This window comes from Neofelis nebulosa, chromosome 4 (assembly GCF_028018385.1).
Source record: "Neofelis nebulosa isolate mNeoNeb1 chromosome 4, mNeoNeb1.pri, whole genome shotgun sequence".
In the NCBI taxonomy this organism is placed as follows: domain Eukaryota; kingdom Metazoa; phylum Chordata; class Mammalia; order Carnivora; family Felidae; genus Neofelis; species Neofelis nebulosa.
Window position 1 is genome coordinate 148,278,741 of NC_080785.1, and position 17,002 is coordinate 148,295,742.

General features: G+C 39.9%; 1 protein-coding gene across 2 annotated transcripts in view; it reads left to right on the forward strand.

Annotated features, from left to right (window-relative positions):
* Positions 1-227: 227 nt before the first annotated feature.
* Positions 228-17,002, forward strand: part of DCP1A (decapping mRNA 1A) — a 57,592-nt gene continuing 40,817 nt past the window's right edge. Inside the window, exons 1-3 of one of the 2 annotated variants that reach the window (XM_058726558.1) lie at positions 228-450; positions 2,474-2,514; positions 4,744-4,871. In XM_058726558.1, coding sequence (XP_058582541.1) covers positions 256-450; positions 2,474-2,514; positions 4,744-4,871 — 364 coding nt within the window. In that variant the 5' untranslated portion in view covers positions 228-255. Of the gene's footprint in view, positions 451-2,473; positions 2,515-4,743; positions 4,872-17,002 lie in introns of those variants that run through there. The other variant, XM_058726559.1, reaches the window with a different exon arrangement.

Sequence of the window (17,002 nt, forward strand, 5' to 3'; positions counted from 1 at the left end):
GCCCGAAGAAAGCTCGAGGGCAGCCTCGATCCCGCCGACAGGACATTTTAACCCGAGTACAGGATACGCCTGCGCCCCCGCCAGCAAGCTCGGCCGCCAAAGCCACGTCGGACCCTAGGAGCCCGACGGTCCCGGAACCCGGCGCCCGGGCCGTGGACGCAGCGGAGCATAATAGCTGTTGTACCGCCCCGCCGCGAGGCCCGGAGGAGAGGCGGAAGTTGAGGGTGCTGACGCAGCTGGGGAAACCTTGCCTGGATGGCACCATCCTGCCCGCGACTCCGCCCCCGCTGGAGGGGCTCGGCTCCGGAATTCAAGATGGAGTCCCTGAGCCGAGCTGGGCAGGAGATGAGCCTTGCGGCCCTGAAGCAGCACGACCCCTACATCACCAGCATCGCAGACCTCACGGGCCAGGTCGCTCTGTACACCTTCTGCCCCAAGGCCAACCAGTGGGTGAGTGCGGCCAGGCCGCTGAGGTCGCCCGCCCGGCCACCGCCTCTTAAAGGGACCGCGCGGACTGTCCTGGGTTGGGGACGATTCCGGAGGCCAGGGCGGCAGAGGAGAGGCCAGGGACTGGAGAAGAGACAGGCCGGTCCCTGAAAGGTGTCAGGGGCTTCGAGGATTGGGAGAGAGGAGCGAGAGAAGTAGGCCCAAGACGTCCCGAGGGAAAAGCCGATAGAGGGGAGGATTGCAGGAGGATCAGTCCCATGGGGTCGGGTCCGGGGACATGGGCGATCTGCCTTCTTTGCAGATGTGTTGGAGGATGAGAACGGTGGGGTCAGAAAGATAGCTGAAAGATTGCGTCTGAAGCTGTGAGGGTTATTAGGTAAAGTACATATACATAATCTATAAACACCCATGCTCTCCCCCAACAAGCACGTAAATAAGAGCCCCCTTCATAGAGGTCATTTGGATTTAAAGCTTGAAATCCAATTAGTTTCAATTCTTGGAAGGGAGGTGGTGGGGATGAATCCGGCTTTTATCTAACTGCACTCTGTTTCCAGAGTTTTGGAAAAGATTTCAAGGCACTTAGGAAAAGGGCTTCCATGTTAATTGGATTCCCTTGAAACCTTTGGAAAAGAGACCCTGTAAATGTGTTTCGTTCCAGCTGTGCTGCTGGTGATGTCACCTCTGAATGCTCCCTTCAGACTAAGTACTTTTTGGCTTTTTTTGCACGGGAGGGGGTCTGAAAAGTTACATTCAATCTGTTCTCTGACTTGTGAACCCCTGTTTAAAAGTAATATAATTTCCAGTTTTCTAGTAATTGACCCTCAGTAATTTGCTCATTCAGCTTTAGGCTTTACATTTGTCAAATAATCTGTAAATATTTGTTGGATTGAGTTCATAAATGACTAATGTTCACATTTCAGTAAGAAATGAAATGCTTATACTAACAAAGCTCTGAAATATTATCGTAATATATTCTTTAAGGTATAAAACAGAAACATAGGTTATATTTAATCAATAATTTTGTAAGAATGATTTGACATTTATAAACAATTCAGATGAAGAAAGTGTTCAGAATCCTCTTGCTTTACTTTATCTTCTTTCCTTTACCTCCTGGAAGAGAAGGAGATATGGAAAGTCAAAAAGAACAAAATTATAGAATTTTTTTTTAAGTGTAGCTGTTTTAGACATTGCCTTAGTTCGAATTGTTCCGAATCATTTTACTTTATTTGGTCTGCATATAAATTTGTGAGCTGTGAATTGCAGACAAATGGTGAAGACTTGGGGGCAGGAACTTATGACTAACAAGCTTTTATTTCTAGTTTTTCACGGATTTTCAGTGTTGTGGAATTTTAATTGTGGAGTCCTGCTTTACATATGAAATGCAAGCCATAATCTGAATTGAAAAATAAGCTGCCGTTATTCATTCATTTGGATAATGGCACATAGAACATAAGCAAAACTTTTTCTTTGTTATTTTACAATGAGTTGTAACTTCTCACAAACTATGTTGCTTCAATGAACCAAAGATAAAATTAAAACTATCATTAATGTTTTGGGGCACCTGTTAAGCGTCCAGTGGCTTCAGTTCAGGTCATGATCTCATGGTCTATGAGTTTGAGCCCTGAGTCAGGCTCTGAGCTGTCAGCACAGCTGACACAGGAGCCTGCTTCTGATTCTGTGTCTCCCTCTCTCTCTGCTTCTCCCCCATTTGCTTGCTCGCTCTCTCTCTCTCTCTCTCAAAAATAAATAAACATTAAAAAAATTTTTTTAATTTTAAAAAGAAAAATGTTGCAGATAATAGACATGTTGCTGTATTGAACATTGGGTATACATTAGTATGCATTAATAGCATAGAAAGGATAAGAAAGAAACTGGTAACAGTAGTTTGTGGAGTAAAAGAGTTACTTGACCTGTTCCAAAGTGAGTAATTTTAAAATAAATAAGCTCATTTTAAACATGACTTATTTCTTCTCCATTGGGGTTGAAGTATGGGGGAAAAAACTAATTGACTCATTGTCTATTATAGGAGAAGACTGATATAGAAGGGACCTTATTTGTATATCGAAGGTAAGCTTTTTAAAAAAATGATACATGTCTATTTTTAATCTAATGGTGAATAGTGTCCTATAAAGTTCAGCGTTGTTGTACATTTGTCTTTGGAACCTTCCTGCTTGTCCCTATTCATCCATTTGTAGCTGTGAGATTCTAACCAAGTTATGTCCCTTCTTTGAGCCTTCCTATGATTCAGAGCTAGTAATGTGTAATTTTAGCTTGAGAGTCATTTAGAAAGCCTGGATTACTCAATTGCACATTTTATATTTTCAACTTTTCTAAGAGGTCATTATGTAAAATAGGATTGGTTTACAAACTACAGCTTTTGTTTTATTAGGCAACTTTTGTGTCCTAACTGTAACTGACAGGAAAGGATAGTCATGAGTCCTTATTTTTCTGGATCTCCCTTAGGTCTTGTTCTGACTGGGGCAGGTTCCTTCCCATGGTTTCTAAAGCAGAGGGATTCAGCAGGAATTATTACTGACATCTGGTCCTCCCCACCTTTTTGTATTAGGAGTTATCTTTTAAGGATTGCCTTTCTCCATTGATGGTAATTAACAAGAATTTGTCAAATATTCTCTAAATTCTGGTGTATGGCTTTGAGATCTTGTCCAAATACACTGATCTTTTTTTTTTCCTTTGTATGTAAGTGCTTTGATATTACATATTAACTATAGCAGCTCTTTATTCTTTGCCACTTTGTTCCCTGCCCTTCATCTTTCTCCTTTAAAAAAAAAAAAAAAAAAAAAAAGGGCCTTTATCCTTCACCTACTTCATTATTCTTTATTACCTATGTAAATCTCTAGAAACTCATTTGTAGTTAGAGCCTCAGTATCTATGATATTTGGAAAGTACTTTCCTGGCCTTACTGTTACAGAATAGTACACATCCACTGTTTGTAGAAAATATGAAGTTTAGTATAATAAATGATTTGGTTTAATAATATTCATAGAGGCTTACACAGTGTTGATCCTAACAAAAGGAAACCAATGAAACTATTTGGGAAATGTGAGAATATTTTATGTGCCTTGGATTAAGGTATGCCACAGTGTCAGAATATCACTTTGCAGAGACCTTAGTCTAGAAGAAGCCTGGATTTGGAGTCAGAATACCTAAAGCTAAATTCTAGTCACATTATTTGTGTGACTTTGGACAAAAGCCTTAATCATTCTGAGTTTATTTCCTAATCTGTAGAGTAGTATTCTAAAATCTCTCCCATGTACACAGAGAAATGAATGAGAAACTGTGAAATGTTGTATACATGTGAGGAGTGTCTAAAGGGTCATGTACTGACTCACCCTGATAGGAGAACCAAGGACATTTGTTGTTATAGGATTCGAGGCATTTTCTGTCTAACTCAGGAGAACTGTGGAAAGACCTGTTTGGTGTAAGAAACAATCATGATTGTTATGGGTGACAAGTCTACCTAAATTAGACTATACTAAATACTATATACTATAGTATACCTAAAGTAGACTATACTAAATACTATATACTATACTAAATACTAAATACTATACTCTATACTAAAACCAAGTCTGTACCGTATTTAAAATAAGTGATATTTTTGTTGAGCAAATGTTTATTAAACATCTACTGGCTATCTATCTTGGGATACAACTGCAAAAAAACAAGACAAGAACCCTATTTGTGTGGAGTTTACATTCTAATGGAGAAAGACAGTAAATATAAAAAATAATAAGTGGTATGGGAAAAAAGAGGTGGGCTGGAGGTATTGAACTTGAGAGCAGGCTGGGAACCTGAGAAAGAGTAGTTCTTAGGTAAGTGTCACTGAGAAAGTGATATTTGAGGAGAAGCTTGCAGGGGGTGAGATAACTAGATTCGGGACGAGTGTTCCAGGCAAGGGTCTTTAGGTAGAAGTGCTCTCCTGTAGGGAAAGTGAAGAGCTCGGTGTGGCTAGACCAAGAGAACAAGAGGCAGAGGAGAGGAAGGCAAGGAGGACACATACCAGCCAAGGCCCTGGTGGTCTTAGCAAGGCCACCGGCCTTCAGTCTGAGGGACTAAGCCCTTGGAAACTTCTGAGAAGAGGAGGGATATGATCTGTCTTAAATTTTTTGTTTACAATTTTAAGTGCTAACAATATTGTGTAATGCAATAATGTAGTTATTCTTTGAAATGGAAATAAAGAAGTAGATAACATTTCTGTGAATTAAACAGTGACTACAGGGTTGTTTGGTTTTTTTTGTTGTTTTGTTTTTGTTTTTGTTTTTTGTCAAATCTAAGGTCAGCCTCACCTTACCATGGTTTTACCATTGTGAATCGACTGAATATGCACAATCTGGTTGAACCAGTGAATAAAGATTTGGAATTTCAGCTCCATGAACCATTTCTTCTGTATAGAAATGCAAGCTGTAAGTATATCTGTCTTATTATGGTTCATATGTTTACAATTAAAATTGAGTGACTTTAGTTTCTATCACACTATTTTTGGATTTGCAAGTTAATAATAAAAAACATAATCTATGCTCTTATGGTTATAAATGAGTCTCTTAGTAAGATCAAGCCTTTTAAATTGAGCTTCTAAAATTGAAACAGTATACACTTTTGTATACAGTAACATTTATATTGTTTTAGTTCAATAAACTATTCCATATAATAGCATTACATTATATTCCTATTGTTTGTTTTATGAAAGTAAGTTTCACCCTTTGTTTTGGTTGTGACATTCAATTATTGGCTGTCCATGCCCCTGAACAACAGAAATAGAACTTAGTTTGAGAGATACAGGATGGGGACTGATACTGATATTTCTATCCCTAAAGCAAGTACTATCTTTTGCCCTGGGAGTGTTATTTTTCAGTCTGTTTATTGAGTGTCTGCTGGGTCCAAATTCTGGGCCACGAGCTGTTGTACTCACTGTTAATGATACAGTAACCTACGTACGGCAGGAAAGCAGTTAAGTCAGCTGTGACTCAGATGCAAGTGGCAGCTACTCAGTTGTAGAATGACTTCTAGAGACCTTTCAGGCATTTTACAGACTCCTCAGAATGGTTGCATACAGTCCACAAAGCTCTTTCAAGAAGTAAGATACTAAAAAGTAACCTCAATTCCTGTATTTCAGTATGGGTGTTGAAGATATGAGTGTTTGAGGGCAGAAGAAAGGCAGTTTGTTTGGCACTGAGTGTAGGCAGATCAGACAATGGTTGTGGTAGCAGAGCGACTGTCACTATCATCCAAGGAGATTGCCAGAGAGATGTTACTTCTCACTTAAAAAGGACAAGTTACTCTTTGGATTTCACTTGACTGGGAGGTAACTAGTATTGAAGGAATGTCTTCAGTGTAAAATAGAAGTAGCTCTGGAAATTAGGCAGCTTTTAATTCCCTGAGTGAGAAAGGATGTTGTTTCAGAGACAGAAGCCCCAAACTCTTCTCCATAGCTCACTTTATGTATCTGAGTGAAATAGAGTCTCTTGATTTTTCAGTGAACTATTTGTCCAGACAGTTCCTCTCTGAGATTTAATTTCTGGGGACATGCTGGAACTAATGTTAACAGCAGAATTACTTCAGATGGCAGCTTTCTTTGTGCTGAACTTTCTATTAAAGGGAGATTCTGCAGCGAAACACAGATCCAGTTGTTGGTTTTTTTTTTGTTTTTTTTTTTTTTAATTTTTTTAATGTTTATTCTTTTTTTTTTGTTTTTTTTCAAAGTTTTTTATTTATTTTTGAGACAGAGAGAGACAGAGCATGAACGGGGGAGGGGCAGAGAGAGAGGGAGACACAGAATCGGAAACAGACTCCAGGCTCCGAGCCATCAGCCCAGAGCCTGACGCGGGGCTCGAACTCACAGACCACGAGATCGTGACCTGGCTGAAGTCGGACACCTAACCGACTGCGCCACCCAGGCGCCCCAGTTGTTGTTTTTTTTTAAGAGAAATTGGCTTAATTCTGCTCCTTACTACCTGGAAACTTAATCTAGCTATTGCTTCTAACAAAAGTTTGAAAGTAGTCTGGAAAATTATCAGAGACTCATGGATTTCATAACTATTTAGCATAAGCCTAATGTGAATCATAGTATTTCTTTCACAAGCAAAGGTTCCTGTGGACTTGAGAGTGCAACATAGCACAAATAGAATTAAATCACGATTAACCAGAATTTCACTAATCAGAGCCTCGGTTATCTGGAAAGGTAGATCAGACTTTTTTTGTGCACATCTAGCAGATACCTGGAGTACAACCTGACGTCACCATAAAATGTGCTGTAACTTTAACCCCACTATAGTATCCTAGATTAATTTGTTGTGATGGTAAGAATTTAAATCGTCAGGAGTGTTTATTACGTTAATTAGAATATTCTCAAGCAGAAAGGTACACTAATGCATTTTATTCTAGAAAGATTTTCAACAAGAAGTTGAAACAAAGGTTTCCTTAGTTGAACAGAAAACTCACTTAACCAAAGTTGTCCAACTCCCCAGTTAGTTGAGGCACTGAATTATTTTCTAAGGGCTGTATGGTTTCTGGTATTGCTAATTAGAAATCCAAGAGCACATCAGCTTGTTTTCAGACTAGACAAAGGCCTGAAAAGGTCAAGTACAACACTGTGGGTGTATTAGAAACAGTCTACAAGAGGAGCTCGGGGAAGGTATTTAAAGGAACGGCTGTATCAGGGAGAAGTGACAAGGCAGGGTGAAGTGATTCTGGGAGTGTGATGGCCTCTCTTGGGTCTATGTTTTGTCTACCTAGTCTCAAATGTGGAAAATAGTCTTGTCAAGGCTGCAAGCTATTGAGTTGTTAAGGGATTTGTTCTTTAAACAAAAAGTTAATTAGTGTCTGATTGTGTATACAGGTAATTATACCTGATTCTGTGGCTGCTCTTCTGGCATTGTCTTGTGGGAAATATCACTAAAACACTGACCCGTTTCACTCGTTATACCTTCAGGTCCAGCTTCTTTCACTCATGTCAGTTTTTGGAGTTACTAGAAAACTGAGCTCTCATTTTTCCCAGTTCTAAATAAATTGTTTTGTTTTATTTTATTTTTTAGTTTTGATTTATACAACACCCCACCCCCACCCCCACCCCCACAAGGAAAAGGCAAAATCTTGCAGAGAAGATGCCTACACTAGCCAAGGGCTTAGGTTGGTGATTCTGTTGAATATTCTGGAAGTAGTATATTCTATACTCATCAAAGGGCCTTTTGGCAGTCATGAGACCCCTGTGAGGCTGTGGCGAGGGTTGGGAAGACTGCAGATTCTATAATTGATTAAGCAAAGGTGTCGTTCCTAACACCTTATTTCTGACTTATAGTGAGGAGACAAGAGTCCCAGAGAAGTTAAGAAACTTGCTCAAGAGTCGCAAGTTTGTAAGTGACATAGGCAGAATTCAGATCATCAAAGCCCGTGTTCTTTCTGGATGGCTGCAACAATAAAATTACTTAACTTCATCAATCCACGTTCTAGAGCAAGGCTGTCAACTAGAACTCTAATAATGGGAATAATGGAAATGCTCTGTATTGGCCCTATCCCATAGAGCAGCCACCAGCTACCTGTGACTACTATTGAGCATTCAAAGTGTGGCTGGTGCTACCAAGACATTTTCTTTTCCTTTTTAGTTTATTTAATTTAACCAATTTGCATGTAAGTAATCATATGTGGCTAGCGGCTACCATAATGGACAGAAGAGATGTAAAGCATGAACCCATGCTCCAAACACACCCTTTTGTTGTGCCATATCTGAATTTGGATTCGATTTTTATGCCTCTCATTTAGTCATTCTTTTTTATTTTTTTTTTTTATTTTTTTTAACGTTTATTTATTTTTGAGACAGAGAGAGACAGAGCATGAGCAGGGGAGGGTCAGAGAGAAAGGGAGACACAGAATCTGAAACAGGCTCCAGGCTCTGAGCTGTCAGCACAGAGCCCGACACGGGGCTCGAACTCACGGACCGTGAGATCATGACCTGAGCCGAAGTCGGCCGCTTAACCGACTGAGCCACCCAGGCGCCCCTAGTCATTCTTTCTTAAAATTTATAAGTGATTCCTAGATACAAAGGCTGCAGAAGATATCCCTGAGGGTGTCTTTGCCATGGTAACACTCTTTTGGCATGAAATTTAATTTTCGGAAAAGAATTCTATTCTAGGCTTTGCCATTTTCGGGCTGTAACCTTGAATAAATCATGTAAACCACTGATCTGGCCTGCTTATCTTAAAAGAGCATCATATACATGAAGTTTTTTGTCAGGCACTTATAAATATAAAATATAGACTGTGTCTCCATCTTGGACCCAAGCCAAGTGATCTTTTTAAAAAGTGGAAGAGTTGTAGGGATTTTAATATTATCCAGGTTCTCTTATAACGCAGGCCCGTAGTGTCCTTCTTCACATCCCTTCTAACCAGCACCAGGACAAGCTGGAGACTCTGTTTGTCTTTACAGATATTATTTTCGGATGTTATAGGGGCCATTACCAGACAGCCTGAGGTATGATAAGTTGAAAATCTATACATGTTAAAAATGAGAAATATTAGAACATACAAATTTTTTAAAGCTCTCAACAGAAGCAGTTCTGGTCAGTGGGTCACAGTGTTCATTTTGATCAGTATACTGGAACGCAAAGCACCCTCCTGTCTAAAACTTGGGATTGAGGTAGGTGTTTTATTTGTGGACACCTCTTCCTAAAAAACACTAATGATAGTTGGGGTTTTTTTTAGTTTTTTTTAATGTTTATATATTTTTGAGAAAGAGAATGACAGAGCGTGAGCAGGGGAGGGACAAAGAGAGGGAGACACAGAATCCAAAGCAGGCTCCAGGCTCTGAGCTGTCAGCACAGAGCCCAACGCGGGGCTTGAACTCACAAAGTGTGAGATCATGACCTGAACCGAAGTCAGACGCTTAACCGACTGAGCCACCCAGATGCCCCCAAAACATTGATGATAGTTTTAATTTTTTTTTTGATTGGTTGAAGAAACATAGTTTTTTTGCTGTGTAAATATGCGTTACTACTGATCTGCTGATCTTCTGTTCTCATTTGTAAAGAGAATCCATGTTACCAACTGTATTATAAAACCATTCTTTGGAGACTCTGAACTTCCAGGAGTTCCATGGCAGAGGCACATCAAAGTAAATCTCCTTCAACTCCTGTCCAGCAGTATCATGACAGAAAACCTTCCTCCTACAAACATTTAGAATTGCTGTATAAAATATTAAATGCATAGCTTAGGCAAAAAGAGAATAGCGGACATTTCAGTGGCCAGCATCAGAGTGAGAGCTGAGGGCTGAAGTGAGGAGCTTATAAACTGGCACTGGCTGCCAGCTGTTAGAGCTTCTTATGTATGGAGCTCTCCTTCAGTAAGGACCCCATTACGGTGACACAGGGCCAGGAGACAAGGCCATGAACTCTCACAGGTGGAGAGGTGGAGCTGAGACACCTTTATATACATACAGCTAGGTCCCCTAATGCGCTACATATTAATGAATCAGAAAGATAGCCCACCAACCAAAGAGGAGGACAAGGCAAGTTTATCTATCTCAGTATGGGCTGTGGTTAGAGGGAAAATGTCTCCCCCTGAAAATTGTGGCCATGAGCCTTCTCTCATACAGGATTTGGGGTTCAGGTTATACCATTCATTTGGTATAATTTCTTACCCAGGCCAAAAACTAACATAAAAATTGATCCTCAGCTGGTGAGTACCCTAGGACACCTGGTAAAAGCAAATGCAAAATTCTTCTAGAGGGACAACCAGATTGCCCGGGGACCTCATTGATAAGCCTCATGGTCTAAAATTACTAACAAGGAGTAATTATCTACAAGGAGATAATTCACAAGGAGTGTGAATTATCTACAGGGAGATAATTCACAATCAGTGAAAGGTAGAACACAACAAACAGGATTAGCCAAACCTTCCCAGGAACTTTAGTTAATGAAATGATCAGAGACGTTAATGGATGTAAATGTCACATGTATAAAATAAAGTGACAGGTAGCTTTAAAAAATAACCAAGTCGAATTCCTAGAACTTAAAATTTTAATTATTGAAATAAACTCTCCCTGGACTCAGCAGTTAATTTGTAACAACAGAAAAGAGAATTGAAGAATAGAAAAGGACATCTGAGGGAATTCTCCAGAATTCATCCAAAAAATGAAAAGAAATGGAAAATGGGACAAAGAGCATAGGCTTGGGAAGTCTAGCATGTAACAGAGAAGAATTTCAGAATATAAAATAGGTTTAAGAGAGACAGTATCTGGGGGCGCCTGGGTGGCGCAGTCGGTTAGGCGTCCGACTTCAGCCAGGTCACGATCTCGCGGTCCGTGAGTTCGAGCCCCGCGTCAGGCTCTGGGCTGATGGCTCGGAGCCTGGAGCCTGTTTCCGATTCTGTGTCTCCCTCTCTCTCTGCCCCTCCCCCGTTCATGCTCTGTCTCTCTCTGTCCCAAAAATAAAATCAAAAACGTTGAAAAAAAAAAAAAAAAATTAAAAAAAAGAGAGACAGTATCTGAAGAGATTACAACTAAGAATTTTCTAGAATCCTTGAAAGACATGAACCTCAGATTTGGGCAGTAAAATAAGGCACCAAGCATAGTAAGTAGAAATACACAAAAAGAAGCAACCAAAGGCTACTTGAGACTAATTACTTACAAAGAGCACCAGTTAGACTGACAGCATATTTAGTTGCAGCTCCTGAGTTCGGAAGACAAAGGAATAATGTTTTCAGAGTACTGAGGAAAAAACAGCCCACACTTCAGTAGTTCAGGAGAACAAAATAAAGACATCTTTCAACAAAAACGGAACTTTTGCCTCCAGCAGCCCCTTTCTGAAGGTGCTTCTAAAGCAGTGCTGCCTGGTACAATAGCCACTAGCCGCACATGGCTGTTGAGCGTTTGAAATGCTCCTAGTGCATCTGAATTCTGAATTGTATTTAATTTGGTTCAGAAATAAAATTGAGTACAGAAGTAAGAAATGAAGTTTACAAACTATAATGAGCAAAGAAAAGGAGGTGAGTCAAAGTAAGCATGGACTGTATAAAACAGTGAAATGACTGACGTGAGCAGAGGTGCTAAACAGGTGAAGCAGGATGCTGGGGAGGCTCAGTTGGTTAATCACCCGACTCTTCATTTTTGGCTCAGGTCATGATCTTGCAGTCATGAGATCAAGCCCACCTTGGGCTCTGCGCAGACAGCAGGAAGCCTACTTGGGATTCTCTCCTCTGTCTCATTCTGCCCCTACCCTGCTTGCATGTTTTCTCTCTCTCTCTCTCTCTCTCTCTCTCAAAATAAATATTTTTTAAAAAGGTGAAGCAAAAATACTAGACACTAACAGCTTAAGGTAAAAGCTCTTCAAACCTAAAGCATCCCACGACTCAAGTAAGAATAGATAAATTGATTAACCATAGACTTAAATCAAGCTGTTTGTGTTCAAATGATTCAGGGTAACCACTGCAAAACAAACAGGATGTCTTTTAAACCAGTGCAAACCAGGATGGGGAAAAAGTGAATGAACACCACAGGAAATAGAGAGCCCAACATAAAATGACATAAATAAATCAGTAACTAGAACAAAATGTTAAGTGAACTAAACTTGCCAGTTCAAAAAGATTGTAGGACAGGATGAAGATACAGAATTTGTGAGTAAGGCTGTTTTCAAAAAACTTAAAACTCAAAACCTAGAAAGATTGAAAGTAAGGGGATGGAATGCAATCTATCAGGCAACTGTTAACCTAACAGAGCTGCTGCAGCTGTGCTAATCATACCTGATAGACTTCAGGTGAAAAACATCAGGGGCTAAAGTTGCCACATAATGAGAAGAGGAATGAATTACCTAGAAGATAAAACTACCCCATATGGGATATCCCATATCCCATACGTATACCTAGTATATGCCAGAAATACATATCAAATGTTAAAAATCCATAATCATAGGGGGAGATTTTAACAGGCCACCTCAGTAATTGACAGATAAAGCAGATGGTTGTGAGTTACTGAAACAGTACAGTTAAACTTGATCTACCGGGCATATAAAGAACCCTGCCTGCATCCAGCAATTCGAGAATTTGCATTTTTTTCAAATACATATTAGAAGTTTATAAAAATAACCATATGTAGGCCTCCCAGCCCAAGAAGTTAAGAAAAAAGAGAAATCTGGGTTAAGTTGGAGGAAAATACAGATGAGTAGCAATTAACTGCAGAACAAAGAAATTTCACTAGAAGGATAGAACGAAATCAACAGCAAAAACTCTCCCCCATAACCTGATTGATCCAACAACAACAAAAAGAGTGGGGATGGGGACAAATCAGGCAATATTAGGAATAATCAATATATTTTTTACATATTGCAACTAAATGTAGGGAACACTTTTTTTAAAAAAACAAGAAATCGCTATGAAAAACTTTCTGCCTATATGTTTAAGACTTAGATTGTATGGTTTCTTAAAAGAAGCATAGCATAACAAAACTTATTCAGGAATAAAGAGATCTGAATACACTCAGAAACAATAAAATGTTGGGTCAGTAGTTTAAAATCTTTCCCATCACATCTAAATAAAATGCTAAGAAGAATGTTGTATTCAGTAAGTGGTACGAGGACAGTTACTCTCCATTTAGAGACTGGCCTCTGAAAAAGCAGATATAGGATCTGTACATTTCTGATCTTCTCACAGGACACTTATCTCGACAGTCCACTCTTCTACAGTGAGGAGATCATGATTCTATTACCCACTATTCCTTCAGCAAGCATTTGGCAAGCCCCTGCTACACGCAACTTAGCTTACTACTCTGTTTCTTCTAGAAAACGCTTTCCCTAAGACCAGTGTCAGGAGTCCTTTGATTTCCACTTACGTGGAAATTTAATTTTGGAATGCCCCAAGACTATTTTCTGTAAACAGGGTTCTGAGCATTTTTTTTTAATCCAAAATTTGGTATTATATGAATCAACAAAAAAGTAAAAGTAAGCAAAATTGGTTTTTCTCTTTGTTACAGCAAGACAGTCTCCATCGTAACTTGGTTCATTGAAAACATTAAAGTAAAGGTTTGTGGTCCCAATAAGCTCTATAAAGTCAATTCTGGCATTCAGTGATTTCCTTTTGCAAAAACTATTTCGGTATTGTCTTTTACTCTGTTTTTAAACAAACAAGCTGATTATTTAACTCAGACGTACACCTTAATACAGTGATACTTAATGAACATCTGTCATTTACCAAGCACTTTACCAAGTGCTATATATACCATTTCGATTAAAACTATAAGGTACTTTTGGGGCGCCTGGGTGGTGCAGTCGGTTAAGCGTCCGACTTCAGCCAGGTCACGATCTCGCGGTCCGTGAGTTCGAGCCCCGCGTCAGGCTCTGGGCTGATGGCTCGGAGCCTGGAGCCTGTTTCCGATTCTGTGTCTCCCTCTCTCTCTGACCCTCCCCCGTTCATGCTCTGTCTCTCTCTGTCCCAAAAATAAATAAAAAACGTTGAAAAAAAAAAACAAAAAAACTATAAGGTACTTTTAAAGAATTTTAGTTATTTTTTTTAATCCTTAGGTTCTGTTGCATTTTCTTAGAAAAATTATAACCAAGAAGTCATTAAATTGTGTTAGAACTCTACCTTTCTGAAAGGGTCAGGATTCTTAATGAAATATGTTACTATATCAATCCCAGTGCTATGACTATTACTCCTAAAACAGCTCTGTTAATTAATGGTAAAAATTAATGATTTAAAATCTGTGATTAGAAATATCAGCTATAAATTTTAATGATTAGGCTAGTACTAGTGAAAATCTGATCCATCAGAGACTGTGGAGGAATTTACATGTTTAAGGTTTTTTCCTGGTCATTTTTAGCAGCAACACTGATCCATTAATTAGAAGAAATACACAGTCTAGATTTTGTCTTCTCAGACCTAACTTTATTCCTTCCTTAGACCAATGTATGATGGTGGTTTTAGCCAAAAAAAAAAAAAAAAAAAAGATTATTTTACTTTATGTGTATGTTAGACTTTGCATTTTTTTTTTTTTACTGAAAGATAAACAAGGACAATTATTCACGTTTCCTGCATCCAACACCTCAGGGCATGGATCTCCCACTGAATGACACTTTTCATTTTTTTAAATGTTTTCTATAATCCAAAAGCACTTTTGGAAAAATGAGCAAAGTATGTTGCCCTGTAACTTGCATAACGACAACAAATCACTGTAACAAGCAAGTGAAAATAAAAACGTTATTGCTATTTAATATTTTTAAGAACTTACCTCCAAAAGCCTGTGAGAAGTACCTCTTTGTTTCCGCTTCACTTACAACTTTTCCTTTATATCGGGCATCAGTCTCTTGATAGAGAGCATTTTTAATTAAAATTAGATCACTAGAAAAGGCAGGGAGATTCATTTCCATAGTGTTGAAAATACAGCTGCCAAATGGAAAGTTTTAGTAGAAGAAACACTGTAATGTGTACTTTTTTTTTTTTTTGGTCTCTGCTTGCCCTTTCTCAGTTCAAGGGCAAGACTCAGAACAGTAGAGATGGTAGGTGGCTCCTGGCATTTGCACAGATCTTCAGACTCCAAGCACAGTGCAGGAAATGTCCTTGCAAGAGAAGTTTACAATTTGTCAGGTCAAAAAATGTGACTTCTACCTCCAGACTGAAAGAGGAATTTATAAACAATTCCAAAAGCTCCACAGTCCATTCCCTGTGATCTTTGAATGCAGCACAGTGCTTCTCGAGCAGCCTGAAGAAAGGCAGGCGGTGTTCGCCATCTGCAGCAGCAGTGCTGTGGTTGGTGTGATTCCGTAATCAGTGGAGGAGAAAGGACCTGTGGCAAGTGCATTAATCTGGCCTTCTGGACAAAGATAAGGAAAGAGCCTTGCTGTTGCCACGTTAGTAGATCGAGGAGGTAGAAACACCATGAAAACATAGAGTGTAACTGAGACCCCAAGGCTGACCTGGTGACGCTGTCAGGTCAGACATTTCAAACGTCTCTGTTGCTCTCTCTGTTGCAGCCACTGTTTGGTGTTCTAATAGAGCCTGTAGTGTTCCAGTGGAGTCTCTAGTAGGGCCTCTGCCAAGTACCTTCTGGTTAACTTTGTAAGTCCGTGAACATTTCAGAATTTCCAAAGCAGATTCATTTAGTGTATCTCACTAAGTACTGGCTTTTCCCCCCCTAAAGTAGAGTTGTCAGGTAAAATGCAATTTTATCTTTGTTTTTTATTGTGGTATTACCATAATTATAAATATTTTAAAAGGTAACCATGCATGCACCATTTATCTCTTTTAGATAATTATAGTTTCTCTTCTGAGAACTCGCAAAGAAAAGCAACAATTACTTATAGCTAAGTGGCAGAAATGTGTTCTTTATATGTATGTATACAGGTTTTCACCTCTTGTTTACAAAGTGAAGTTCATTGTGGAGGTAAAAATTGAAACAGGGGTGCCTGGGTGGCTCAGTCGGTTGGGCGTCTGACTTCAGGTCGGGTCGGGTCATGATCTCACAGCTCGTGAGTTCTAGCCCTGCGTTGGGCTCTCTGCTGACAGCTCAGAACCTGGAGCTTGCTTTGAATTCTGTGGCTCCCTTGCTCTCTGCCCCTCCCCCGGTCGTGCTGTCTTTCTTTCTCTCTCTCTCTCTCTCTCCCTCCCTCCATCTCTCTCTCTCTCTCTCTCTTACTCTCTCTCTCTCTCTCAAAAGTTAAAAACAAAAAATTTGAAGCAGAGTAACCACTAGAAGATTTGAAGCCACTCTGGAGTAGGCAGAATAAACCTCAAGACTGAGGTTCAGTCCCCTGGAGGGTCCAGGCAGATCTGAGCTACTTACAAAGTCACTACTTCCAGGGATGCTCGGCATTTTTTTTTAAACAGAAAGGCATGGAATAAGCATTTGCTACCATTTAAAAATGACACTTTACACAGACACCTGGATTTCTGCCTTTCCTTCTTATGACAAAGTGGCTGTATGGCCATACAGCACCTGCATCCCTGTAAGCACTGATAGTCAGGAACTCTGGGTAGGGCATGCCCCCCACAGCCTCACTGATCCCACCACAGCCTCACGGATCCCACCACACCCTGTGTCTCTTAGACTATCATGGGCATTTGCCTTACAACCCTGGTTTGGATGATCTGTTAGTAAATCGGCAGAAAAATACATATATAGCAGAGAAGTTAGGAAAAGGAGAGAAAAGAAGTTCCCTCTTTTCTCACCTACTATTTGAACTGTTTCCCAAAGCCCTAAATGTGGATTTTTGGGAGCACAGAAAACAGGAACTCAGCTCCTTGGAGGCCAGGGACCATGCTTCCCAAGCTTTGTTGTCCCTTCTGATACATAAAAGTGATCATTTCTGTGTGGGACACTGGGGTGAATAGACCACTAGGGGTCAGACAGGTCCAACATTTGGCATACCCATAATCACTTGCAGCGACCCACCCCCACTCCCAGGGGAAGCTCTGCCTTGGGAGCAGCAAGTACTGTGTGGCAGGAAACTCTAACAGCAGGCGTCAAGCCCTGGTGTGACTCCCCATTTTGTTTTATTTACTTAGAGCTGCCATTATTTAGGAATAGGAAGTCTATAACTGGAAACGATCAGTTGTAATAT